At 47.0% G+C, this 27809-nt stretch overlaps 1 protein-coding gene and 1 long non-coding RNA gene across 4 annotated transcripts in view; both read left to right on the forward strand.

Annotated features, from left to right (window-relative positions):
* MRPL14 (mitochondrial ribosomal protein L14) overlaps window positions 1-11054 on the forward strand; it is a 14005-nt gene extending 2951 nt beyond the window's left edge. For all 3 annotated transcript variants that reach the window (XM_072832869.1, XM_072832871.1, XM_072832870.1), the window contains exons 2-3: window positions 8543-8621; window positions 10586-11054. In XM_072832869.1, the coding sequence (XP_072688970.1) occupies window positions 8551-8621; window positions 10586-10952 (438 nt within the window). In that variant the 5' untranslated portion in view covers window positions 8543-8550 and the 3' untranslated portion in view covers window positions 10953-11054. The remainder of the gene's footprint in view (window positions 1-8542; window positions 8622-10585) is intronic.
* A 2084-nt stretch (window positions 11055-13138) lies between these two features.
* On the forward strand, window positions 13139-26557 carry LOC140636963 (uncharacterized). Its single transcript, XR_012034214.1, has 3 exons — window positions 13139-22104; window positions 24128-24268; window positions 25104-26557. It is a non-coding gene; the product is annotated as an uncharacterized lncRNA (long non-coding RNA).
* Window positions 26558-27809: the final 1252 nt, after the last annotated feature.

Here is a 27809-nt window from a genome sequence, read left to right on the forward strand (position 1 = left end):
TCTGTCTGTGCCTGATTAAGATTACCACATATTAACAGACAGAAGAGGGAACTTTTCAAAAACCCTGAAATGATAATTGAATCACATGCACTGTGGAATCCATGAAGAAACAGTGGCCAAAATAGTTTATTGTTGCTCCTGAATATCAGGGGTAAACACCTTGGCATGGAATTCATTTTTCAGGTGGCACTCTGTTAGGCACTGAACTTTATTTATTTATTTATTTATTTATTTATTTATTTATTTATTTATTTATTTATTATTTATTTATGATAGTCACACACACACAGAGAGAGAGGCAGAGACACAGGCAGAGGGAGAAGCAGGCACCATGCACCGGGAGCCCGATGTGGGATTCGATCTTGGGTCTCCAGGATCACGCCCTGAGCCAAAGGCAGGCGCCAAACCGCTGCGCCACCCAGGGATCCCTGAACATTATTATTTAGACTCTCCTCAGCATTTAGAATTTTAGATGATATAAGAGTCCTTTAAAACCTGCCTTGCCCCGTTTTTGTGTTCGGGGATCCACATAAAATGGATTTTCCTATTTGTTACTTGGGTAGTTCTTATGGTTATGGGGGGACTAGTTATAAGTTATCTTTCATTTTATTTTATTTTTTTATTTTTATTTTTATTTTTTTATCTTTTTTTTTATCTTTCATTTTAGAGGCTGATTTGTTTTGGGTTGTAGCTCACCCTCGTGCAATTGTACAGGCGTATTAGCAGTGACAACCAGTTTGTAAGAGAGGACTGATTCAGAGTCCAGCAATGTTGCTCTGGCTCAGATGATCCACTCTCTTGTTAAGAAAGGCACTAGGTAGCTTACTCTTTATTAGTGAAAAACAAGTCAGAGTGAGAAAGTCCCCATCAAAAACTTTCTAAAAATCATTTGTGTCTTTAGAAAAGGGAAGAAGCACTTCGTCATGTCTACTTTAGCTGAAAAACACTTTTAGGAGTGAAGAATCTTAAGACACACCCATGGTGCCTCCCTGAGAATTAGGGAGTGAAGCTCTTCTCCCTGGTCAGCATCCATGGGAACAGACTGCTTATGCTGCAGACCTAGTCCCTACTGGTTAATTCAGAGAGGGATTCCTCACTTGAGGATGACCCCTTTCTTGAAGGAAGCCAAAGCATTTTCATTTGCATGCTTCATTGGTCTTCCCTAGGACTCCTAGTTGACAGAGTTTCTGAGGCGCCAGAGGATGGAAGTCAAAGAGATGTGCTTTCCATTAGCAGCATCCTGTCTTTGAGACCAGGGGCTCCTCTAGGCTTTTCCTTTTCTCTACTGCCTGCCTGCCCAACTGACATCTCCATAAACCCGGCTCCTTGCCACTGGCCCAGTAGAGGTACTAATGGGAAGGATTAGTGTATGTGATTAAGTAGAACTTAATTTTGCCTTGTACAGTTTTTCTGACTTTGACCATACCAAGATTGTTACAGACTTATTTCTGGGACACTTGCGAGGTAGGGATGGTGTGTGTGTGTGTGTGTGTGTGTGTGTGTGTGTGTGTGCGCGCGCGCATGCAGCAAAACTAGAATAGATAAAATCCACACACTGAAAAACCAACTTGAATAATTGAGAATTATCATGTATATTAAAGAACCACTATTTTAAGTACTTTCTTAACCAGGTGGAACATAAGGTAAATAAATAAGCATGGGACAAGAACCCTGGAAACATTTTATCTTTGTGAATGAAATTGAGAAATGGGGCCCTCACTGGTAGCCTTGGTAGAAACAGCCCACTGTACCATGGAGGGATGCTTTGCTTATTGATAGTGATGCTGTGAAAACTGACACCTTGGTAGGAGAATCAGATCAGTTTCAGCTTTGGTCCTGGGCTGGGTGTAGTGTAGATATTTATTGAAAAGACAGGGGGTGCCTGGGTGGCTCTGTCAGTTAAGCATCCAATTCTCGGTTTTGGCTCAGGTCATGATCTCAAGGTCATGGGATTGAGTCTGCATGGGGCTGTGCACTCGGTGGGGAGTCTGCTTGAGATTCTCTCCCTTTGCCCCTCCCCTCACTTGTGCATGCATGCTCTCTCTTTAAAGTAAATAAACCTTAAAAAAAAAAAAAAAAGCTTTTTACGTAGGTGGGGGATTGGCTAGATAGACGGTATTAAACACTGGGTGTTGTATATAAGTGATAAATCAGTGCTAATTCTATTCCAGAAACCTATACTGCACTGTATGTTAGCTAAGTGAAATTTAATTTAATGAAAAAGCTTTTTAATACCTGAATTTTAAAAGATTTGGCAGAAGAGAAAGAATGCTTGCCCTCTGTGAGGTGTGTTTCTGTGAAGTTTATTAGTGATTAGAGCAGCCATCTTAGTTGTATAGGGTAAAATAGATACAGACTTCTGACCTTGGACAGTCAGCAAGTTGCTTAGTATTTTGGACTTCATTTCTTCATCTGCAAATGGTACTTTATTGAGCCCTCAGAACTATTCAAAAACCCTTAGCAGATTCAGCCCCTTGCAGACTGTTCCTTTTTGTTACTTGTCTATAGGTTTCTCTTGGGTGCTCATCAAGGGAATCATCCATTGGCTCAGTCAGTAGAGTAAGTGAGTTCGAGCCCCATGTTGGATGTAGAGATTACTTAAAAATAAAATCTTGGGACGCCTGGGTGGCTCAGCGGTTTAGCATCTGCCTTTGGTTCAGGGCATGATTGTGGAGTCCAAGGATCGAGTCCCATGTCGGGCTCCCTGCATCGAGCCTGCTTCTCCCTCTGCCTGTGTCTCTGCCTCGCTCTGTGTGTCTCATGAATAAATAAATAAAATCTTAAAAAATAAAATAAAATCTTAAAAAAAAAGGGAATCATCCAACAAAGTGATCTATGAAAGTACTTTGAGAATTGTAATATATTCTACTTGGATGAGGTTTGAAAAAAAATGCACAAAACTTCCTAAAAGGGACTACTTGGACAACAAAACAATGAGTTTTTTTTTTTTTTTTTTTTTTTTTTTTTAAGATTTTACCTATTTATTCATGAGAGACACAGAGAGAGGCAGAGACACAGGCAGAGGGAGAAGCAGGCTCCCTGTAGGAGCCTGACATGGGACTCGATCTCTGAACTGCGGCCACACCCTGAGCCGAAGGCAGACGCTCAACTGCTGAGCCACCCAGGCGTCCCAAATAATGAGTTTTTAAGCAACAAATAAGAGTACTTTTTGGTACAGAAGAAATGGGTAGGCTTCTGCCTTTCCCTGCTTTAATTAAGAGGGATGCTTCTATCTTTACACTAAGTGTTTTTCCTTTTTGTGGCTAGACCTTGCATTTGTGTAGTGTTTCTTTTCAGTTACTGACAATGTCCTTTGAACACACCTTTGTGATTGTGCTGAACTTTTTTTTTTTTTTTTTGCTCTATTTTTAGAGTCTATTCCTCTTGAGAGTCCTTTAAAATGTACTTAACATGTTCAGGCACTTAAAGATGGAAATTGTTCAGGTGGAGACAATATATATGTATGCATGTATATCTCTCTCTTATTTTTTTAAGATGTTATTTATTTATTCATGATAGAGAGAGAGAGAGAGAGAGAGCGCGCTAGAGGCACAGGCAGAGTGAGAAGCAGGCTCCATGCAAGGAGCCTGATGTGGGACTTGATCCGTGGACTCCAGGATCAGGGCCTGAGCTGAAGGCAGGCACTAAACCACTGAGCCACCCAGGGATCCCCTGTATCCATGTATATATCTCTGATACTAAGTATACCATTTTGCTGATCCTTGCTCAAGTGGTACATTCTTGCTTTCCTGAAAGCACCAGAGGTATAGGCTCTTTCTGTCTGCTTTTCCAGCTGAGTCTCTGTGTGTTAAAATTCACTAAACATGAGTTCTCCTTGTCTAGGAGGCTTCCCCCAAGTCACTGGGAGCCTGAGTGAAGGACACAAGAAAGACCACCAACCCCTCCATTATGGAACCTCTCTGGAACTTGAGCATGAATTGCAGTTGCAGATTGAATTGTATTCATTTAATAGATACTTAGTAAACTCCATTTGTGTGCAATTACACTGAGTTTTCTAGTGTGTAGCACTGACCAGTGCAGACCTGGTCCCTGCTCTCACTGAGTGTATTTCCAATGGGACCTATAAGGTGTTGCCAAGTAAAATATTCACCTGTGTGTCCCTGAAACTTACAGCCCTCCCTGGCCTTCAAAATGGAAGGGAGATCTTAAAGCTAAACCAGGATGGAAAATGAACACAATTCTTGGACTGTATGAAGTAATCTCTCTCTTTCATTCCCTCCCTCCCTCCCCTTCTCCCTCCCTCCCTCCTTTCTTCCTTCCTTCCTTCTCTTGCTCCCCCCACCCCCCTTCCCTCTCTCCGGAGAGGTTGTGATTCATACCCTAAACCTGGAGGGCAATACTTGATGCTGACCAGGAAGTGGCATGAAAAGCCATCTCTGGCACTGGAGTCTCCTGAATAGTTGACCTCTGAGTGAGAGTGTTGTGGAGAAGGAAATGTCATTGGGGTTTTTTTTCCTGTGCAAATACAAGACTCAGAATGACATTGCTTGTGAAACAAAGCATTATATATAGACTGCTCTGAAGTGAATCAGGGCCTATGTCTGCTGATGGATTTATGCTGGGAAATAACATCAAGGTCATTCAGAGTTGCTTTGAAGTATATTGCTGCCTCCATTACTCTTGTCTGATCCAAACCAGTTATTTAGTGGTGGGATGAGGTGTTTTTCCTTTGTCAGGGAGGCTTCCCCAAGTCACTGGGAGCCTGAATGAAGGACACAAGAATGACCAGTGGGCATTGTAGGCCCACTGAGATGATTCTAGGGGCTTGTAAACATGGCATGGGCTGATCCTCCCATGACTGGTGCTGTGGTTCTAAAGTATGCTTGCATGTGATGTCCCGGTTCCTGATACACAGGTAAGAGCTCTACAGGGTCTGGCTTTCCTTCTGTGTGGAGCCACAGGTGAAGGGATTCTGTTTTTCTGTTGGCTACCTCATTTATTTTATTCAACAAATATTCATTGTGTTCCTACTCTATCAAGACTTGCTGGGGTCTTTTGCTGGAGTGGGAATGGAGGGGACCATAGGTTTTTGTTTTTGTTATTTTAAAGAAACAAGGGACATGTATACAGTAAGTGAACATATTTGGTTCTTCTGTGCTTTCTTGTTTATGAGAATGCTTACTGCTGTTCACTGGATGTCTTAAGTTCTTTGGGTGTGGCGGCAGTCACTATCAAATCCACTAAAGAGCTAGTGAAAAGTCTTTGAATTGGACCTTGTGAAAATGGAAGCACCCCCTGGAGATATGAGTGTGTTGCTCCTGTGTCTGAGGGCACTACACATAATCCTTATGATCTGAGTCTATATGATCTGTGAATTCTTGTGTGAGTTCAGATGCCATGTTACCAAGATCTCTGGTTCCTGAATTTTGGAGAATGAATAGCAAGAACTAGAATGTTAAGTGTTATCAGCCTTATCTCAAAAAAAGTATCTAAATTTATGCAGTGACTGAGTTTGGATAGTGAACATTGGAGCTATGAGAGTTCCTCTGGCACGGGATCCCCCAGTGTCCTCAATGTACAAGAGGGGTAGCAAATGATGCTGCAATTTTACACAAAGCTTCCTGGAGGAGATGCATTTGGCGCTGGGTCAGATTTAGCTGGGCAGAGATGGGCATAGGTTGTGGGGGTGGCTTATGAGCAAGGCATGGAGAAGAGGTCTGGGTTTGGGTCTGTGCCCAGGCTGCCCAACAGATTGGAGAGAGGTGCCTTGAATCGTGGGTTTGTTGGACCCAAGTCGGGAAAGTTCTGGGAAGCCCCCAGCACTTTGGCAGTCCTTGGATTAACATAAGTGTTATTGAGGAAGAGGTGCAGTGTGGAGGGGGAGGGTGTTGCAGTTCTCAGGAGAGGGAATGTGGGTGGGTGGTGCTGGGCTAATCTTGAGGGTTCTGTGGAGGAGCTGAGGAGCCTCTTCCTGGGAGTGAGAACAAGGGCCCGCTAGAGTCAGATGGGAAAGCTTAGCTGACATCAGAGGTCCCTGCAGCCTGGACCAGACGGACTGCTTTTCAGAGCCTTTAAAAAAACTTTTTTTAAGGCTAGTTTTTAGTTATTGTTCAGTCTGGAGTTATTCTTGCCACCTACACTACACATTGTCTTCAAAACTTAAATCGGATTAAAGTGAGTAATTTTCACCTGGTGTTTATACATTTCAGTTGATTCAGCAAGCGTTGAGTTGGGCAAGAGAAAAATGTGCCTGTGATACCAGTGATGGAACAAAGATGAATTCACAGTTGGAAAAATATTAATATTTAAAGTTAAACCATGCATGTTAGCTGTTGAGTAAGAGCTGTTGGGTTTGGGAAGCCCAGCTACTGGGGTTCAGATTTCACCTTTGTCACTCCTGGCTGTGTGACCTTGGGCGAATTCTCTAACCTCAACGGGCCTTATTTCCTCATGTGTGAAATGAGGCTAATACTAATGCCTGTTCCATAGAGTTTTTGTGAAGCTTAAATGAGAGGATAACGTAAAGCCCTCAGTCTAGTGCCTGGTGTGTTATAACTATTGGCTTTCAAAAAGAAAGAAAACGGATGCCTGGGTGGCTCAGTGGTTGAGTGTCTGCTTTTGGCTCAGGGCGTGATCCTGGAGTTCCAGGATCGAGTCCCACATTGGGTTCCTGTGAGGAGTCTGCTTCTCCCTCTACCTGTGTCTCTGCCTCTCTCTCTCTCTCATGAATACATAAGTAAAATCTTAAAAAAAAAAAAAAAAAAAGAAAGAAAAAAAATAAGCAGACCAGATGACCCTTAAATCTGCCACTGCTCACCCTGAACTCTCCTGCAAGAAGTGAGCATTATATGGCTGGGTGAAGCTATAAGGTGTTGGGGAAGACCCTTGGACTGAGGCTAGGCCTGGTTCTGGGTTTGCCTGTGGCTAGCTGTGAGTCTTCACACAAGTCACTTCATCACTCTGTAGTCTCTCTGTATCTCTGTTTCCTCATCTGTAAGACGAGATGTAATTGGATGGGCCATGATGATGGTGACAGAGACAGCCAGTAGGTTCTGAGTGTCAGGGACTGTGCTCCGTGCTTCATACAGCTTATCCCATGACCAGCTGTGAGTAGTTATTGCAGATGGGGAAGTCAAAGCTCAAGAGTTCTTGTCCCAGGTCACCCAGCTTTAAAGGTAAAGCTGAGGGATCCCTGGGTGGCGCAGCGGTTTGGCGCCTGCCTTTGGCCCAGGGCGCGATCCTGGAGACCCGGGATCGAATCCCACATCGGGCTCCCGGTGCATGGAGCCTGCTTCTCCCTCTGCCTGTGTCTCTGCCTCTCTCTCTCTCTGTGACTATCATGAATAAATAAAAAAAAATAAAATCTTTAAAAAAAAATAAAATAAAATAAAGGTAAAGCTGGCCTGGTCTGCTAGTCTTTGATTCAATGTGTCAGATGTTGATAGTTCTATAAGTTCACTGCTGCCTTTTGCAATTACTTTTCTGATCATAGTTACATTTTGGCCAGTGCTTCCTGAGTTGTCTTATGGAAAACACTGGTGACTAAGCTTGTGATTTGAGGCTAAATTGTAGTTAATAAACATTTCTGGAGTGTCTGGATATTTCTTTGGAAGTAAATAGTGGCTCCCTCTCCCACCCTTATTAAATAAAATCTTATCTGAGGTGCTTTGAACTTAGGTGAGGGAAGGCTGTGTGTGGTAGAGGTCTTTCTCAGCAGAGTTCTCCATGAGGCCATGTGCAGCCAAACGTTTGGATAGAACAGGCATGTTTTGCAGCTGGCTGTAGGATTTTCTTACACATGGCCCTAACTGATGCCCAAGTGTTGGCCGGCAGCTGGGGTTGCCATATTTGTTGGTGCTAGGGAGCCACAGGGTTGGGGTTCTCCAAGTTGGAGGCATTGGTGTTGGGTTGGGGTTTGTCCTTTTATCTCCAACTTGTTCTCCCAAACTCTGCTTTCAGCTGTAGTGTGGGGCAGGTAGTTTTTCCGTGTTATATTGTTGTTTGGGATACTGACCCAGATAGCGGCTTTGGTGATTGACTTGGCAAGGACATCCTTTGGCTCTACTTGGCTAGCCCTGAGCTACCCAGGTGTTCTGGCTTTTATATTTGGGGAAAGGTAATGTGGTGACAAGACAATACAGCCGCTGCTCGGGCAGTTTACCTTTAGGGAGTAAAGTTCAGACTTCAGGAGGCACCTGAGTGTCAATGGTGGCACTAGTATGCAGGCCTCTGGAGGACTTGGGGAGGGGTCACTAGGTGGGTGTATACCAGAGGATTCCTGCTTTCTTCCTGTCTGTGGAAGTGATGTAACCAGGAAGGCATCCTCTGTGCTATTGTATTATAGCAAGAACTGCTGTGGGCCGTTCCAACTCTCTGACCCCAGTTAAAATATGAATCAGCAAAACTGTAGCTGGAGTTCGATCTAATCATCTGCGTATCTTTTAACCACTAAGATTTATATTTAGTGACTAATGATCTTACGCTAGAAGTACCATCTCCCACATGAGTCCTTGGCAGGCTGGCTCTGAGTAAGGAAGGACACTGATTTAGAAATAAATCCTTTCCCCCTCTTTTCCTGCAGGATTTGCCATGGCTTTTTTTGCTGGGCTCTGGGGCCCCTTCACTCATGCAAGCAGAGCATTCAGCCAGCGCAGTTTCAGGTAACTTTCCCATTCAATTCTTAGAGCTGTGTCTTGGAGTAAACCTCCCATCAGGGATGGGTATTATGTGACTAGAAAGGGAGTGGGAATGAAGAGAGGTAGGCTTGGCATCTGGGAAAACTAAAGGGGCCAGAGCAGCTGGGGTTTGGTCAAGTTGGGTAAGAGGATTGGTAAGGAGGTGGCTTTGCTATTGGAGAGGGAATGGCCTATAGTAGATGAAACTTCAGTCTTTGCCAGATTTATAGTGACCCCAACATATCTCAACCCTGTCATTCCCCCCATGCTTGAAAACCCTCTTTTAAAAACAGAAGCTCTTTTTAAAATGTTATATGCTTATTACCAAGACTCTGGCATGATAGAAGTGTGACAGCCTCCCCTCCTTTTAGATGCTAAGCTAGGACACAGAACATGGGGTTCGTTCTTGTTGGCAAACATGCCTCCTGGCCCCATTTGTGCACTTACTCCCTGGCATTTACTGAGCACTGCGCCTAGGGTTGGTCATAGATGAATAAGAATTGCTTCCTGTGCTGAAAGAGTCTTCACAGTTGGCCACAGGAGCAAACTTGGAAACAAATAAGTCTGAGGAAATGTGACCAGTATAATAATAGAGGTTTGTACGGTACTTTGGATAGCTTGAGACCCGAGCTGCTAATGGAAGAGGAGGAAAGGAGAGCAGAGGCAGCCTTCCCAGAAGGGAAGTGGGAGCAGGCCCTGTCCAGACCTCCAGGAAGGTTCCAGACCTCCAAAGAGGGCTGAGAGGTTTGGCGTGCCTGGAGGGCACAAGGTACTCTATGGTCCTCAGAGGGCAGGTAAGTGGGGCCAGGTCAATAGTGTAGACAATGGTGGACCATTCAGCAGTTCTAAGGGGAGTGGTCTCAGTTTTATGTCCTAAAAGAGCTCTTGGCTGGCAACACAAGACACTAATGTAACAGTCTTGGTGTAAGAGAGAAAGCTGCCAAACAGAAGTATTGGTGGAGGTGGAGGGAAAGGACAGAAGAGCTTCACAGGTAGTATCAATAGGACTTGGCAGCCAGAGTGTTGATGGAGAGAGAGATTTATGGCTTGGAGGCTAGAGAAACCATTATGTAGATCAGAAATGTAGCAGCATGGGGAGGTTTGCAAGGGGAGATGATGAGGTCAGCGTGGGACCTAGTGAGTCTGCAGTATCAGTGGGACATGTTGGGAGCTGAGAGTGGAAATGTAGGGCCAGAATATAGGCGAGGAGTAAGGCTAGAGATGGGATTTACTAGTTGGAAGCAAAGGGAATAAATAAAACTTCCCCAGAGTAGGCATGTGGGATACGAGGGGAGAGCCTAGGATTATCCTGGAGAATGCTAGCACTTAAAGTGCTAGCTTTGGGAAAATAGAAATCCCACTGTTATCAGATTGCTTGACAATAGCGTCTCTGCCTTTAATAGGTACTGCTTAAAAAAAAAGTTCCATTCTAATGGGGGAAAATGCATTGAAACCTTGACTTATTTCTGGTTTCTTCCATCATGTTAGGGGACTCCCTTAGCCAACCTACTTAACTCCTATCACCTGGTTCCCAGCAACACATAGATGGGAAGTTTGGGAATCAGTTTATTCTGGGGGAGCAGGTTTTACAGGCTAGGCAATAGGTGTGGCCTGGCCCATAAAATATTCCCTTAATCCTCAGAGTTTTTTTGGATACCAAAGGCTTTCAGTTAGGCTGCCATGAAGTTCGTTGTAACAGAAAGTTGGGCTGTCTTTAAAATCCTTCCAAATTGGAATGTTGACCCAGCAACAGAAGCTTTTGATTGTGAGGAAGCTGTCTTGGGCACAGAAAAGTCTTCACAAGCACCTGATTTTCTGTCAGGGCCCTGGGTTTTGCTCTGTTCAGCATGTCATTGCTAACCTGGATCTCTCCCAGGCCTTGGCCTCAGGGGCCTCTGCACCCTGACTGGGAGAGAGACAGACCTAAGACTTTTTTTCTCTTTCCCCAGCACCACTGGGAGCTTCAGTGCAATTCAGAAGATGACGCGGGTCCGTGTGGTGGACAACAGTGCCCTGGGGAATACTCCGTACCATCGCCCTCCTCGTTGCATCCATGTTTATAACAAGAGTGGGGTGGGCAAGGTGGGCGACCGGATACTGCTGGCCATCAAGGGACAGAAGAAAAAGGCGCTCATTGTGGGGCATCGCATGCCTGGCCCCCAGATGACCCCCAGGTTCGACTCCAACAACGTGGTCCTCATTGAGGACAATGGTAACCCTGTGGGCACTCGAATTAAGACACCCATCCCTACCAGCCTTCGCCAGAGGGAAGGTGAATTTTCCAAGGTGCTGGCCATTGCTCAGAACTTTGTGTGAGTGGGGCTCAGGCCGCTGGCTGCAGGGGAATTCAGGGGAGGGCACTCTGGGCCCCCTTGGCTGGGGAACAGTGTCCTATGAAAAAATAAACCTTTTCATGAATGTTTCTTCCTAAGCTTTCTGGGATATAGTCATGAGGTGAATGGCACCGAAGCAGTTAAAAGGTGGCCAACCCTTGTCTGGCCACACAGATGGCATGAGGTATGAGCTCATCCAGGATTATCAAGCTCTGGAAAACGGAGGTACAAACCAAATTCCAGTTCATAAATGTACAGTTGGACTCTCTCATTTTCTAATCAGGCAGGCTTTTTAATTTTTTATTTTAATTTTTTTGCCACTCAGAGTATCCTCTTTCTGTGTCAGAGGGCTCAAGATACTAGATGGTTATGACGATTATATATATATTTTTAAAGATTTTATTTATTCATGAGAGACAGAGAGAGAGAAAGAGAGGCAGAGACACCGAGGGAGAAGCAGGCTCCATGCAGGGAGCCTGACGTGGGACTCGATCCCGGGTCTCCAGGATCATGCCCTGGGCTGAAGGCAGCGCCAAGCCGCTGAGCCACCCGGGCTGCCCCCTGAAGATTATAGGTTAGCATGAATAACAACAGAGGCACTTGATTCATCTAGTGGAACATTGCCTTCAGGCTTCACTAGAGCCCAGACAGTGATCCTTTCTTTACTGTGGAATACCCTGTGCTAGGGGCCAAGACACTCCTCTCTGTTCTGTAGTAGAAAGCTGCTTCCCTTGACTGCTAGGGAAATGGACTAGACCTTTTGTTTTGCAGATGACCTAATCTTGGGCCTGTGTAGGTGAGTCCATTTATTTGTTCATCTGGGGGAGATTTGGTGGCTCCCTTAGTTCCTTTAATGAAATCTCATCAACTCATTTATAACATTCATTTATTCACTCAAAATATTCTGGGCACACATTCATTATATATTCCAGTGGCCTCTGAGGGTCAGAGTAACAATGATTAATAACACAGGCTCTGTAGCCAGACTACCTGGGTTTGAATCCTGACTCCACTACTTACCACTTAATGATTTTGGGCAAGTTATTTAATTTCTCTGTCTCTCAGTATCCTCACCTGTAAAATGGGGATATAATAATGGCACCTATTTGGTAGGAATGATGGGAGAATTCAGTGAGATAGTGCGTATAAGTGCCTGGCAATAAGTACTTGAGAGGTATTAGCTAATTTCTGTTGTTATTACTCTGCATGCCTGCCTTGAGAAACAGAGGTGAGTACAAGTAGATGAGGTCCTTGCCCTCATGGAGCTTACAGTGTTCCTGGGGAAAATCCACACAGGTCACATAATTACTCAAATGCAAATCCTCAAGTGTGAAAGTGCTTGTGCTAGCAAGGTTAGACTTTTTCTGAGGGATTAGAGGCAGCTTCCCTGAGAAAGGGTTGCATCAGCAGCTTTCTGAAGAGTGAATAGAAGTGATAGAAGTCAGAATAATGGTTACCTAGGGGCTGGGGATGAGGAGAACTTAAGGATATTGGAAGTGTACATAGATCAATCTAGATCTAGATGAGAGTTACGGGAATGTATACATCTGTAAATAATTATTGACCTGTACATAGCAGTGTACTCTGTGTACTTTATACCTTAGCAAAAATGAATGGTTAGGCATTAGGTAGTCAAGAAAGGAGGGGGAAATGTTCCAGGCAAAGGGAAGAGCATGTGCAAAACCCCTGTGGCAGCAGTGAAAAAGCCAGTGTGGCTGGAGCAGGGAGAGTGAGTCAGGGTGTGGTGTAGGATGAAGGGAGGACCAGGGCCAGGCTGTGCAGGGCTTCATAAGCCCTAGGCAGCTTTCCTTGTCCTGAGGGCATTGGCGTACTGTTGTGGGAAATTTAGCATGTGGAGTAGGGGTGGTGGGAGATATTGGCCTAGATTTGCTCTATGGACAGGCTGAGGGAGGCCAGAATGGCTAGCATAGGCTTTGCAGCAGACCCTGTGAAGATGACCACGAGTTGGAGAGGGATGGTGATGAGAGAGGGAAGTAGAAGTCTTTAGGAGGTGCAGTTGACTGGGCTTGGTGGTACATTAAGACGGTGGAGAAGAGGAATGGGTTCCAGGTTTCTGGCTGCCATCCCTGGATGGTTAGTCTTACCAGGCAGTGAGGGGGGAGGGCCCTAGAAGAGGTCTGGGGGGGAGGGTGGGAGCTGTTGGGGGCATCTGGATAAGGGTGCCTTTGAGACATCCAAGAGGAATCAAGTAGGTAGCTGGATGCAAATGATCTCTTAAATTGGAATGGCACTTAGTATCTGTTTTGAAAGTATTTACGTATATGTCTATTCGTGGGTCCCTCCCAGTCCCTAGGTTTGGCAGGCACTGGTCCTTTAGATGTTTTTTAATATTTTAGATGAGGACACTGAGTTTCCTAGATAATTTCACAGGGTCTTAAAACTAATAGGTGGGAAAAACTGGTCTTGAGCTTAGATCCTGGGACTTTACCTGAGGGGTCTTCTCACATTATGGAGTCTGACTTTTGTGTTTGATGAGACCTTTCCACCTTGAGTTGATCTCTAGCTATGATCCTAGAGGAGAATTTGAGTTTTCTGAAGTCACTGGGTATACCCTGGAGCCTGTTGCCTGCTAAGGCCCGACTGCAAGGAAGGGAGGGCTAGTAGTTTTCTGTCTTCCTAGTTGAGATGGGCACCGCCCCCCCTCCCCAGGGTTCCTCTGACTGACTCTGATTCAAGGTACCCATGGGTACCCAAGGTTCCTTTCCATCTGGCCCTCTGAAAGGGCCGCTAGAGTCTGTGGCTTTGCTGCAGTGGGTGGCCGTGGAGGAGGACTCACACACAGACCAGGACCTGCTTTGTCAGTGGTGAGTGTCTCTGCAGCTGCAGTGGCTAGTACTCAGTGAGCTTGTCACTTTCTGTTCTCCAGGCTGTTCCTAAAGGTTCGCAGGAGAGGGGTAGTGGTGGGGAGAACCCTCCTGGAAAGGAAAACAGAATTGTGATTCTCAGGCAGGCACCACCAGCTCAGGGCCTGGGCCTTTGCTCTTTCCTGAGCTGCCCTCTTGCTTCACAGGTTCCCTGCTTTCTGGAGTCAGACTCCTTCCTGTGCCCTTAGTCAGTGGAGAGTGCATGAATCCTTTCATGAGTGTGCAGGGTTCTGCAGCTCTGCCGCATTCTTTCAGTTAGTTACCCGCTGCCACTGAGGCTACCCAGGTCATTCAAATGATTGTCCTTGCTGTCCCCTCCTCTGGTCTTCCATGGGTTTAAACACTCCTCCCAAGGTGATCTGTGCTGACCACTGGAAGGCTGTGGTTTCTACAAAGCCGAGTGGCCGGAGCCTGCTCTCCGTCTGTGACGCAGGCCTTTCTAGAGCCCAGCCCAGAATAGCCTCAGCTTTGCAGTTTTTCCAGCTGCCCTATCACTTTGCAAACTGGGATCTAATTTGCTGTCCACCCTCCCCACCCCAGTGTCTCAACCAATACCACTTTCTTTGCTCATGAAATATTTATAATCACAGATTATGTTTCCCTATGAGTCTAGGCTGGCTTTTGTTTTTTTCCCTTCTTCACCCTTAAGAAGCTATCCCTGACAGGACAAAGAGCCTCATGTCTCTTGGTTTATAGGCTTCATTGCTGTGTCTCCTGAGGGGTCTGGTTCTCCCCACAGTTTTACTCCCTCTGCTATAGCACTGCGAAGAAATGTGGAAGGGGCTGTAGGCCTGTTGTTGGGGTTGGGAGATCTGGGCTCCTGTTGGGCTTGTGCTGCTACCTAGTTGTGTTGGGCAAGCCAAGCCTCAGGGCAGTTGCACAAGGGATGAGTGCTCAGGGGACCCAGCTGATGGGGGGTGCTTCTGGAGTAGTCTGGACATGCTTCTGGCTGCCACCCCTGCCCCAGCCACTTTGAAGGGCGTGCCCTTGGCTGCAGGTGGGGACCCGGCCAAAGAATGTGCAGAGATCGTCTTGTCACCACCAGTGCTCCTGGGAAACAGAAGCCAAGCACTTGTGGCAGGGTGGCCTCTTCCTGGGTGATAGACAGTTCCCTCCTGAGACTCGAGCCCAGCCTTGCTATAGCGCAAATGGGCAGTGGAAGAGAGTCCATCATGAGGCTGAATTCATCTGAGGCCTGCCTCCTGCGTCTGAGGGGAGGAGCTCCTCCCTCAGCAGGGGATCTAGCCCCAGGGTGCACCTCCTCTGGGGCCCAGAGGCTCTGTCCTCTCTTGGGTGCATCCTCTTTGGCTTCCCTCCTTCATTCCCTCCTTGCCTTCCTTGGCCTCTTCTCATGCTCTCTCATTTTCTTTCTCAGCTGCTGAGAATTCTTGTTTTTGATGAAAATTGCGTGATACTGATAACTGAAATTCATATCTGTCCGGGCAGCTGCATTTCTTTCTTCCCTCTGATTTTGTAATTCAATCTTTAACAAAAAGTTTTGGGACTCTATTTTATTCTCTTTCACCTGGAGGATGGGTACAGATCACAGTTCAGTTCCTCTCAGCATTTTGGACATTTGCTGAATTGTTTTCCCAAATGTTAGTCATGTGCCAAATTATTTGGACTTCCCAGGTTCACAGTGGTCATAAGTTTGCTTCTCAGTTTTTGGTATCAAGCCAATGTCTTTATGATTTTTTAAAGCCAGTAGTTTCCAGCCAGATTCAGGAACAGTGATGCCTGTTGTCATTTGTTTGGTATTGTGACAGGCTATCTCATAAGATACAGCACAAGATTTTTTTTTTTTTTAAGTGTAAGTGACCTTAAACATTTTGGGAATTTCACAAGAGTTCTTGAATAATTGAGATACCCTTGGATATTATGAAACCCTGATTGGCAATTGATCTTAGGGCAAATGTTTGCTTGCCAAATAGAGGCAACTCTTGGTCAGCCAGGACTGATGATCCAGCGTGGGTCAGAGCCATCCTCCTTGCTCCTGGCTCCTGCTCTGGGATTCTAAAGGCAGGAGGGCCCAGCACTGAGTACAGGAAGAGGGCAACAGAGACCTCTCCTGCATGCCAGTCCTTTTCAGATGCTGCTCCGGGCCTGGGTCTGTGGGGGATTTCCCGGACTGGGAGTGGTCTCTGCCCACCCATACCCACGGGCTGACCCAGTACCCTTCCAGTTCCTGGTTGGCCCCATCCATAACTACAGTGACGCACTGGTTTGCTGCCAGCGCTGGTTAAAGGTTTGCTGGTAAAGGAGAATGAAACCCTTGCCTGAAATGAGGTTTTAGGGTTACCTGTGGATTTTGTGTCTCTAGGCTTGTCCCCCAAATATGTGAACGGTTGAGAATTAGTTACACAGTCATCAGACTTTGCCACAAATCTTCTGTCCTACAGTCTTCCCTTTGTACTTAACTAAGTTGCTTTTCAGTAGGCAACTTCTTGCAGAGATGGTGTATGTATGTGTGTTTTTTTCTCTTTTGTCCATATAAAAGTTAATTTTAGTCTGACTACTCTCTTTATAAGAGCATGTTTTTATGTTTAAAAAGCCTGATGCCAAAGTACTTAGTGAAATGTCTTGATATCTGCAAAAAATGATCAGTTGATGAATCTAAATGAGTATATGGCAATTGTACTATTACTATTTTTTAAAAAAATTATCTATTTGAGAGAGAGCAAGAGAGCATAGATGGAAAGGGAGAGGGAGAAGTAGGCTCCTTGCTGAGCAGGGAGCCTGATGTGGGGCTTGATCCCAGTACCCTGGGATCATGACCTGAGCTGAAGGCAGATCCTTAACCGACTAAGCCACTTAGGGGCCCCTCTTTTCATTTATTTTCGGTTTGACATTTCCAAAATAATGATAGGGATAAAAGAAATAAAGGAATTGTTGCATATCTTTCTTTTTTTTTTTTTTAATTCGGAGGATAAAACCAAACCTGTATTCGAAATGTGTTCTCAGTGGTCGGTGCCTAGCCTGGGCCTCTGAGCCTATGGCATGGTACTGGCTGATGGGGACTGGACAGTTCAGATGGCAAGAGCTGGAGCTGTGCAGTCCACTTGCTGCTGCCCACGCTCCAGCTTCTGGGTGGGCCTTTCTCACTGCCCCTCCCCTGTCCTCATGGCCTGGGCTTGGTTTGTCTCCTTTTCTTCTTCCAGGAATGTGGCGGTAGTGTTTCTAACTCTGTTCTAACATCTGGCACAGAGTAGAAATGCAGTAAGTGTTGAATTAATAAATTACTTCTATTTAAGTTCATGTTGAGTGTTTAAAGGAAAGAACTTTGTGCTTCCTAAATAATTACTGTTCTTTGGTACGTACTTTGAGTTTTCCTTTTTGTGACACATGGCTGGGAATGTAGGGTGCTTTTCTCACGGGGCATGTCAGATGTAACCCACCTGTGGCTTGAGTTTATTTTAAAACAGAACTGGTACGGATTGCACCTTTCACTATGACCATGTAGACTTGGGGGCTGAGGAGCTCCCCAAATTTCACAGATGAAAGAAGCAGATTCAAGATGAGAACTTGGATTTTCTGGTTCCCAGTCCAGTTCTTTTCACTGCACCTCAGCATCACTGAGCATTTCCTTTCGCTACTGAGCTTAGAAATATCATGAATTTTCTGAAAACCACTTTTGGAAGGTGTCACACCTACTCAGCCTGTCGAGGCAGAAAGAAACATTAGTGTGAAGAGCTGAGTGAATCCTGTGTGCCTGGGCTGGGGCGGGTAGGGGTGCTGTGGGGCTGGTTGGGAAGGAGGAAGGAAGCTTGTGCTGTGGTGGGCTGAAGCCTCCTCTGGATCCTGCTTCTGCCACTGAGTCCCAGGGCTTCAGAGCCTACTTCGCTGCTGTCTCTCTTCCTTCGTCTGAGTAGCAGGGCGCTTCCTCCTGGGGGGTCTGCCTGAGTTGTGCACACCACCACTAGCAAACCTCTGCCTCTTCAGACTTTCACTTTGCAGAGTGTTCTCATGTTTGTGGTCTTACCTCATGCCTACTACTAAGGTGTCTTCCAGTCTTGAATTCTGTGACTGCAGCCCTGTTGACAACTCTGGGTGGTTAATGTCTTTATTTCATAGATAGTAAAAATGAGTGAGTATGCAGTGGAGTTGGGCCCAGTGTTCTTTTTATGCTCTTTGGCGCCTCTACTGTGCTTTGTACCCATCCTTAGCATGGTACTTTTTATACCACATTGTAATTGGGCAGGGCCCATGCATTCAGGAGTGTCTGTCCTCTGCTGTCTCCCTGACTTGGTAGGTACACAAAACATATCGACAGCTCAAAGGTTAAAATTTGGATTCTTTTTTTTTTTTTTTTTTTCATTTTACAATTTTGTTTGTTCAGAGGGAAAGACAGCAAGTGGAGAGGAAGGGGCAAAGGTAGAGAGAATCTCCATCAGACTTAGTGCTGAATGTGGAGCCTGACATGGGGCTCGATCCCAGGGCCCTGAGATCATGACCCAAGCCACAATCACGACTCAGACGCTTAGCTGACTGAGCCACCCAGGTGCCCCCAAATTTGGATTGTTAATTTAGGAGCCTGTGTTTAGATGTTTAGTATAGGAGTGGGCAAAAATTAAGACGTTACAGAGTATTTCCAAGGACCAGTGCTGGACAGGGTTGCATATTTCTGTGCAAATCTTTACCTGTGGACTTCACCCATACAGGTCAAATGCCCAGTGTTCCCTGCTCATAGGATTCCTGCCCCTGCAGAGTCTAGACTGTTAATCTTGTGAAACCAGAGTTCATATTCATGTCCAAAGTGTCAATATGTGGTTTATGGGAGAGAACCCGTGATGAGTGAGGCTTTTGGCCATACCTTTGATATCTCTGCCAGGACTAGCCAGGATGAGAAAGGAGCCCTTTACTGGAACTTTTTTTTCCAAACAATAAAATACTATTCCCTTTCCTAAACATGGCTTCATTCATATGAAAATTTTAGTACCTTCAAATGTTTAGGCAACAATAAAAAAGAGTTACAAGGTGGCTTATGAGGCAGTTGTTTGTACAGGGATTCAGAGGACAGCAATCCCTTCAGGCTGGGGATAGATGGAAGGAGTGAGATGAAGATAAATGGCTCAAGCCTTGGTGCAACTTCAGTGGGTTTAAATGATGTCTTTGGAAGCAGTCAGCAGTCCTCAGGCTCTGGCTGGGGACAGAAAGAGTGGAAAAGAAAGAGGAAGAGATGCATGTGAAGAGTATCATCGCGCCACCATAAGTTGGCTTCAGCCCTGAGTGCCAGGCTGTCAGTCGCTTTTTGTTGACAAAGCTTTTCCACCTCTGCCATCTTGTTTCCTCTACCGACCCCACCCAGAAAGATACTGGAATAACAAGCATCTTACTAAAGTTGAATTTTTAAATCTTTACCATGATTAGGAGAAAATAAAACTGTGCAAGGGATAAGGCAGTCATGCTCAACTAGGGACATTTGTCAATATCTGGAGGCGTTGGTGGTTGTCACACCTGTGGGTGGCATCTAGCAGATAGGGACCAGGGTCAGTGCTAGACATGCCACGATGAACAGGACAGCATCCATAACAAAGAACCATCCGGCCCCAAATGTTGATAATGCCAAAGATAAGAGAGAAACCCTGGGGCAGCCCAGTGGCTCAGCGGTTTAGCGGTGCCTTCCGCCCAGGGCATGATCCCAGGGACCTGGGACCGAGTCCCACATCAGGCTCCCTGCATGGAGCCTGCCTCTCCCTCTGCCTATGTCTCTACCCACCCCCCCCCCCGCTCTGTCTCTCATGAATAAATTAAAAAAAGAAAAAAAGAAAAATACTGGAGTAAGATTAGTGTGTAAGGGGACATAGGACATCTGAGAGTCACAGTCCACCATTGGTCCCTAAATAATGGTGTTGAATTAGAGGAGCGAAACCCTCTAACACTGAAATCCATGAAACACTGTACTTGGCCACTGTTTAGCTGCCATTGCCCTGGCTTGAGCCATAAAGGTAGAGCAGCAGGTAATGGGGGAATTTAGAAGGGCTGCAGCTTCCCAAAGGGTTGAGAAATATACCAGCAGAGTCAAGGCCATCAGAGGACTAGGCACTGGGCTCACAGACTGTGGATGGAGGGTCTCAGACCACATAAGAGCTGTAGGTTGGGCACAGCCATTGCTCATGGCTTGGGTCACCGAGGCTAGTCACTTTTCTCAGAGCTTTGGCTTCTGCCCCTGCCCCCATTCTCCACAACTGTCTTAGTGGTGGCACTAGCAGCCTTCTTACCTTACAAATCTTACAACTTTGGAGTCCCTTTGGGTTTACCCTGCTTTTCCTGTCCCATTATTAGTTTTCATAGAGTGCTGCCCATTTTCTTACAGTAGAGTAGCACCCTTCCTCCAGCCTGGGGCCCAACATGGTGCCAGCTCATTGCTCTCTGCTACGGGGTCACTGTGACAATCCAGCTGCCCACCAGAGACAGCTCTCAGTGTAGACATCACATCTCTTTCAACTTGGGATATGAAGGCTGGTTCTGGGCCAGTTTTGTGCCAGGCACTTTACACATTCTGTTCCAAGTAGTCCTTGTGATGACACTGTGTGACTGTTGGGCCTAATATGTGAGTGAGCAAACCAGGCTGGTGGCAGGCCAGGATTTGAAGTCATGTCTGTCTGACTTCATAGCTTCTGCTCCTTCTGCTACACTGATCTGTGGTGGAAATCTTTCTTGGTAATGTGCCCTCCCTCAGCTGTTAAAGTCTCCTGGAAGCATCAGTTGGATGGCCACTGCAGATACCCACAAGTTGCTTCCAGTTTTCTCTGAGGTCAGTTCCTTCCAGCCAGCCAAGGGCAGCGCTTCCCTCTGGAGACCTGCTCCCTGCCTTATTTATCAGTACTATTTCCTGTCCCTTGAAACTTGAGCTTTGACTTTGGCCAAGGAAGTGGGCCACCCTGTGCACTCTGCGCCCAGCTGACTGTGGGCTCCCTGCACCCAGCTCTCAGCACCCAGGACCAAGTGGGTGCTCAGTGTTTGTTGAGTGATTGATCAAAATGAAGAGTGCAGGGGCAGCCCGAGTGGCTCAGCGGTTTAGTGCCGCCTTTGGCTCAAGGCGTGATCTGGAGACCTGGGATCGAGTTCCATGTTGGGTTCCCTGCATGGAGCCTGCTTCTCCCTCTGCCTGTGTCTCTGCCTCTCTCTATATATGTCTCTCATGAATAAATAAATAAAATCTTAAAAAAAAAAAACAAAATGAAGAGTGCAGATCTTTCCCTGCTCCCCAAAAAGGTTGTCTCTGCCTCTCCATCTGGAGAAGCCAGGCCAAGGAAGTCCCGTATAAGCTGGCTAAACAGCTCTGTTTCTCCAAGCGCTCCCACTTGCCTGCTGCCTTTATGGGCAGGGGAGCTTTGTGAACCCACAGCTATGCCTTTGCACCTGTTTGGCTTGGAGTGTCCTTTTCTCCTGGAGACACGGTCTGTCATCCTATGGACCCCTTCTCAAATGGCTCATCAATTGAATTCTCATCAGCTGACATTCATTAAGCCCAGGGCTGGACATCTTAATTTTTCTGTCAGTGTTCCTCTTGCCCTTTTCTGGACTGCAACCAGGGGCTCCCATGGCCTCTAACTGGGTTTGGCCAGCGGGAGGTCCCAGCAGGAGCTCATAGGGAGGGTGAAAGAGAGGGCATGGGGTACTTGTTGCTGTCCTCTGCCCCTGCAGGGGTGGCCTCAGTCCCCTCTTGTAGTATCTCTGCTACACTCTCTCTCAGAGCTGTGCCCATGGGGCACTGCGGAGCCCACTGTGCTGCCCACACCTTTGTTACACCCTCTTCAGTGATGCTGGTGGAGTGGCCCACCTGTGACATGCTGGGACCCTGCCGGATTCAAGCATGGGCCATGTGAGCCCAGATGGCAAACGATGATCCCTGCCCTGGAGAAGCTCCTGAGAGGTTATGGGTCCAGTTCATTCTACAGGAAGTGTCAGGAAGTGTCTCCCTCAGCAGCCATTAGCCTGGGAGACCTAGAAAGACTCCCCAAGGAGATTCCTGGAAGCCAGAAAATTAGCTGGCCAAGCGACATCCTAAAGTGGGAGTGCCTTTCATCCTAGCCAAAGCCAGAGATGACATTGAGTGGGATGGACTGAGACCCACTAACAGTTTGGGGGCCCTAGAGGCCAGTGAGGCTGCACCAGGCCTGAGACCCAGACCTCACAACCTGGCTTTAAATGCCCAGAGGCTCCTCATCCCAAATTGCATCTGTCAGGATTGACAGGGCTGCTGTGCGGAGGACCCCTCTACTTGGCGGCGTGAGGGCAGGCAGGCAGGTAAGAGCACTAGGGTAGGGCAGGCAGGGATAAAGGTTGAGAGTTATGACATATTTGGGGGAAAATTGGTATTTAGCAGTTTGAGATAGTTTGGCATAGAGGAGTCATGTTGGGAGATAGGGCAGGGGTCCAGAAATTCAAGATAGCACAACCAAGTTATATGGGGATAGGTTATTTGAGGGCAGAGCTTTGCCTTAAGAGGAACTGTGGGGTGGGAAACAGTGAAGGAGAGTGGGCAGGGAGGGGAGGAGCCTAGCGTGGGGCAAGCTGCAGGCTGTGCCTAAGGAGGGGGAGTGAAGGGGAGTGTGGCCTGTTCAGGGGGTGACTGGCAGGGCCAAGGCAGGGAGGGGAAGATGCCCACAGCATCCCTGATATGACTGGGGGGCTGGGGCCTGCTGAAGACCAGGTCTGACAGCCTGTGACTGGGGGCATGGGGCTTGCTAGTTGCCCTCTGAGCCTCTTTCTTTCTTTCTTTCTTTCTTTCTTTCTTTCTTTCTTTCTTTCTTTCTTTCTTTCTTTCTTTCTTTCTTTCTTTCTTTTTCTTTCTTTCTTTCTTTCTTTCTTTCTTTCTTTCTTTCTTTCTTTCTTTCTTTCTCTCTCTCTCTCTTTTCTTTTCTTTTCTTTTCTTTTCTTTTCTCTTTTCTTTTCTTTCTTTTCTTTTCTTATTCAAGAAAGACAGAGAGAGGCAGAGACATAGGCAGAGGGAGATGCAGGCTCCCTGCAGGCTGCAGGGAGCCCGATGTGGGGCTCAATCCTAGATCCTAGGACCACTCCTTGAGCCTAAGGCTGAGCCACCCAGGTGTCTCTGAACCACTTTCTTGAAGTAAAGTACATCTATGTATCCTTGAGTCTTCAACCTGCTAGGTCACCCAACTGTTGAACTGCCCCAAAGGTGGAATGGGCAGGATCTGGTGAATGTTTGGAAGTAGAAGGAAGTAAGGGTGTCTTCTAGATCTGCAGCTTGGTGGGGAGCTGGTGGGACCTTGAGAGAGGAAAGGAGAGAAGGAGGAGGAGCTCTGTTCTGGTTGCTGAGTTGCAAGTGTTTGGGGGAGACAAAACACAAGGTTGGGGAGAGAACAGAGTGGAAGGTTTCAGAGGCATCGGGACACATGTGGCCACCCAGAGAGCGAGGAGGGGCAGAGAGGAGCACACAGTCAGGGCACAGCCCTGGAGAACTCTGGTGTTTAAGAGACAGCTGCCTGGAGGAGGAAGCTGGGCAGATCAAGAAGAAATAGGAGGAAGGGAGGGAGGAGAGCTGGAAAGTGGAGTCCCAGAGGCGCAGAGGTGAGGTGTGAGGAGGAAATGGTCACCCCAGTTCATGGAGCAGAGACCCTTAGAAGAGAGGTCCGCAGAAGGATGGGTCAAGTGTCCACATGACTGTCACTGGCGGAGAGGTAGGGCAGAGGCAGCCTGCAGTGGAGCGAGGAAGAATGGGGACAAGCGGACTATCATGGAGGACTTTCTTGAAGAAGCTTGTCTGACAAGAGAGGACCAGGAGAGGGCAGCGTGAGGAATGCTCTAGGCTGGGAGAGATTTGAGCAGTTTGTAGACCGGTGGGTCCTCCTTTCTTTGAGGGGGTCTTTCGTAAGAAGATGCTAGCATAGGTAAAAATCACAAGCAAACAGAGGCCAGACTTGAAAAGTCCCTGAGCGGACAAAACCAGGTTAGTTGTACGAGCCATGCTTACTTTAGCTTATTTTGCACAACTAACCTGACCTGGGTCATTTCTTGCTTATGCCTCTGGAAATTACAAGCAAAACTGGAACTGTTTCCTGAAGTTGATAGGAGGTAATACTGATTAATTCCCTGTCATTTAAGAAAACTCTAATATTATAACCAGTCACTTCTTTCTCATTACATAAATTCCTTTAAAACAACATACCTGAGCCTCATTCCATGTTTTGGTTTGAGTGCTAAGTGCGGGTTTGCAAACTGTCTTTTTGGTGTGTGCACAACAAACTTTTATTAATGACTCCTTGGGTGATGCACTGCTTTTGCTTCTGTTATTTTGGAACTTTGATAGCTTTTGAGGAGAAAGACCCATTAGCACAGTCTAGATTTCACTCTGAAGACCCCCCCGGTGATACCCGGACCCGAGGAAGGTGACCCCCTGGAGCAAAGCAGAGCAAAGTTGCCTGATGGAGAGCCAGAGTCCTCAACAGAGGTGGGTTGAGGCCCCAGGAGGGATGGATTTGGGGGTCCATCCCTCTGGCTTAGACCGGAAGACAGTGTAATGGGATGAGTGAACAGCTGTTGGTGCCATCCCATGCAGGGATGCTGCATTCCTGAGCACCTAATAATCTCTGGATGGTGCCTTTTCGGCCTTCCAGACATGTGGGTGTTACTTAGGGGTTAAGGCAATTGTGATCACATTTGGTGAACCCCTCCTGCCTGCCAGACCTCTTCCAAGCACCTGGTGTGCTGATACTGTCTTGTCTTCCCAAAGCCTTAGGAGGCAAAGGTTCTGTTCGGCTTCCCCATTCTGCAGAGGTGGGGACTGAAGCTCTGATTGGTAGAGTAATTGTCATGGGTCCCAGGGCTTGGGTTGCTGAGCCTCTGCAGTGGCTGTTGGAGATGGAGGCCCCAACAGAGGGGGAAACAGGGGAGCCGGAACACGCGAAGGAGTGTTCTGGGTCCTCAGGGATGAGGACCCAGTTTGCATAAAGGTGTACTTGGTAAAGACTTTGAAGTGTTCACTCCTGAAGGCCTTGGGAGTGGGAGGCTGTCCCCTGAGAGTGGGGCCGGGGTGGGAAAGGTGGGGATCAGCTGCCCAGAAGGAGGGAGAGGGCTGAGGATGGAGAAAGGGTCGTCAGTGTACTAGGGCCCTAGGCCCCTGCCTGTGCAGTAGAGGAGGTTGCCCAGGAGGCCACATTGGGGAGGGAGGGAAGGGAGGAGAGAAGGTGGCGGGAGACATCCTGGGTCAGGGTCTGCAGGGCGCCCCCTCTCCCTGTGGGTCCGTGGCCCCAGGACACAGCTGACTCCACCCTCTTCTACTCTAGGTCTTGAGCATGCTTCTGTTCCTGGGTGCCACACATGGAGTTGTGCCTGTGGAATTACGAGTCTGACTCCAGGGGTTGGGGACAGTGCTGTCTTCTGGAAATACTGCCTGAGCCCAGCTGTTTTGCTTTTGTCCCCTCGGGAGCTCCTCAAAGACAGGAGCAGAGTTTGGCACACAGGGTGATTGCATATCATCAGCCGGGAAACTCCTCAAGGGCAGAGGCCAAGGCTTCTGCCTCTCAGGAAACCCTGGCCCCCTGCTGCTGTCTCTGCCTCTCCAACACATGTGGGCACACTAATACACACACACATCCACGTTCATATGCACGAACTCACTCTCCCATGAATCACACACATGTATTCACTACTTAGAGCTGCCCCCTGCCCCGTCTCTCGAGCAGAACCCCTTCAGGCCCAGGGCCTGTGCTATGGCATTGCTCCAGTGTGGCTCACAGAGGCAAGGCAGGGACTCTGCTCACGGTGTTCTCATTTGTCCACGGCAGATTTAGGCTTCAAGCCCAGGGGGTTTTGCAGGCTTTGGGTGAGCCTTGGTCTCTGCCCTTGAGAGGGTCCCAGTTGCCTAAGGATCTTGGCCGGAAGGAAGGAGGCCAAGGGCAGGGACACAGAGCAGCGCCTACCACTTGGCACCGGTGATTTCATTCTTTTCACAGCAATCTTTTGAGGCAGGGATGACTTCACTTTGTAAAGTGGAAACTGAGGCTCATGCTAATTAAGTGCTTGCAGAGAGGGGTAGAGCCAGGATTTGGCTAGGTCTGCCTCCAGAGGTCATCACAGCAGTAAAAACTGCTGGGAAGGAAGAGGCTTCATGGTACCCACCTTGTCTTTTTTGAGCATGTAGCATGGTATTTTGCAAAGGCACAAACGTTCACACAAGTCACTGCTTCTTAGCTTTTGAGGCCCTCTGAAAACCAGAAAACCTGTGAGGGTTATTGGCTCCTCTCCCCAGAATAGTCCATACACACAGAGGCATGCATGGATAAACTGGGGTATGATTTCAGGGGTTCAAGGCCTCCCAAGACCTCCAGTGGCTCCCAGGTTGAGACCTCCCCTTAGATGTGTTTGTAAGTGGTGTGAGAGACAAGAAGAGGTGGTGTCCCTGCCCTATACAGGGCACTGTGCTCAAGGGGGTCTGTACAAAGATGTTCATCTCAGCCCTGTTTTTAGTAATGAAAATTGGGAATAATTTGAACAGCTATTAGGAGGGGCTGATTTGATCAGTAAAGCCTATCCAGACACAATGATCCCAAGAAAGGATGGCATAAGTATAAATAGACGTGGCTCTCCAAGACATACTGTTGAGTAGGGGAAAGCATGTTGAAGAATGACATACACACACGCATCATTTATGTAAAATAAAAGCACTCAACAATATTATTTATTTCTGCACATGTGGAAAAATGTGTGTTGAATGCACAGAAAAAGGATTGAGATCATATCCAGGATATCCAGTATATTGTATTTTTTAAAAAAATATTTTATTTATTCATGAGAGACACAGAGAGAGAGAGGCAGAGACACAGGCATGGGACTTGGTGGGTCCCCGGGATCACACCCTGAGCTGAAGGCAAACGCTCAACCCTTGAACTACTCAGGTGTCCCTCCAGTATAGTGTTAGTAGTGGGTAGTAGGGGTACTTTGGGGAAGGTAGGAAGTCCTGGTCAAATATGACACAGCCCTACCTATAGTGCTTTAATTTTTTTGAGAATATACCCCTGTATTATTTGTATACTTTAAACTAATTTTATTTAATTTATTTATATAGTTTAAAAAGATTTTATTCAGGGATCCCTGGGTGGCGCAGTGGTTTAGCGCCTGCCTTTGGCTCGGGGCGCGATCCTGGAGACCCGGGATCAAATCCCACATCAGGCTCCCGGTGCATGGAGCCTGCTTCTTCCTCTGCCTGTGTCTCTGCCTCTCTCTCTCTCTCTCTCTCTCTGTGACTATCATAAATAAATAAAAAAAAATTAAAAAAAAATTAAAAAGATTTTATTCATTTATTTATGAGAGACCAGAGAGAGAGGCAGAGACATAGGTATTGGGAGAAGCAGTCTTCATGCAGGGAGCCTGATGTAACACTCAATTCTGGGACCCTGGGATCATGACCTGAGCCAAAGGCAGACAGACGCTCAACCACTGAGCCACACAGGTGCCCCTTAAAACTAATTTTAAAATGCAGCACACGGGTAGCCCCAGTGACGTAGTGGTTCAGCGCCGCCTGCAGCCCGGGGTGTGATCCTGGAGACGCTGGATCGAGTCCCACGTTGGGCTCCCTGCATGGAGCCTGCTTCTCCCTGTCTGTGTCTCTGCCTCTCTCTCTCTCTCTATGAATAAATAAATTAAAAAAATAAAATAAAATGCAGCATACATACTGGGTATATGGGGGAAAACAGGAAGGAAGAGGGGTTCTGAAGGAGGTGGTATGGGGTCACAGAAAGCTTTCATGTCAGACAATCTTGTGTTCCAGTCCTGACCTGGACAGTTACTATCAGTGACCTTGGGCACTTTCTGAGCCTCAGCTTTCTCGTCTGTGAAATGTGGATGATAATACCTGCCTTCCAGGGCTCTTGTGAGAGTGAAGTGGAACACAGCACTCCCAGCACTAGTAAGTGCTCAATAAATCATAGTCATTATTATTATTTCAAATCCCAGCCCTCAAAATATTTGAGCTCTTACTCGGGGACAGGCGA

Source organism: Canis lupus, chromosome 7 (assembly GCF_048164855.1).
Source record: "Canis lupus baileyi chromosome 7, mCanLup2.hap1, whole genome shotgun sequence".
Taxonomy (NCBI): domain Eukaryota; kingdom Metazoa; phylum Chordata; class Mammalia; order Carnivora; family Canidae; genus Canis; species Canis lupus.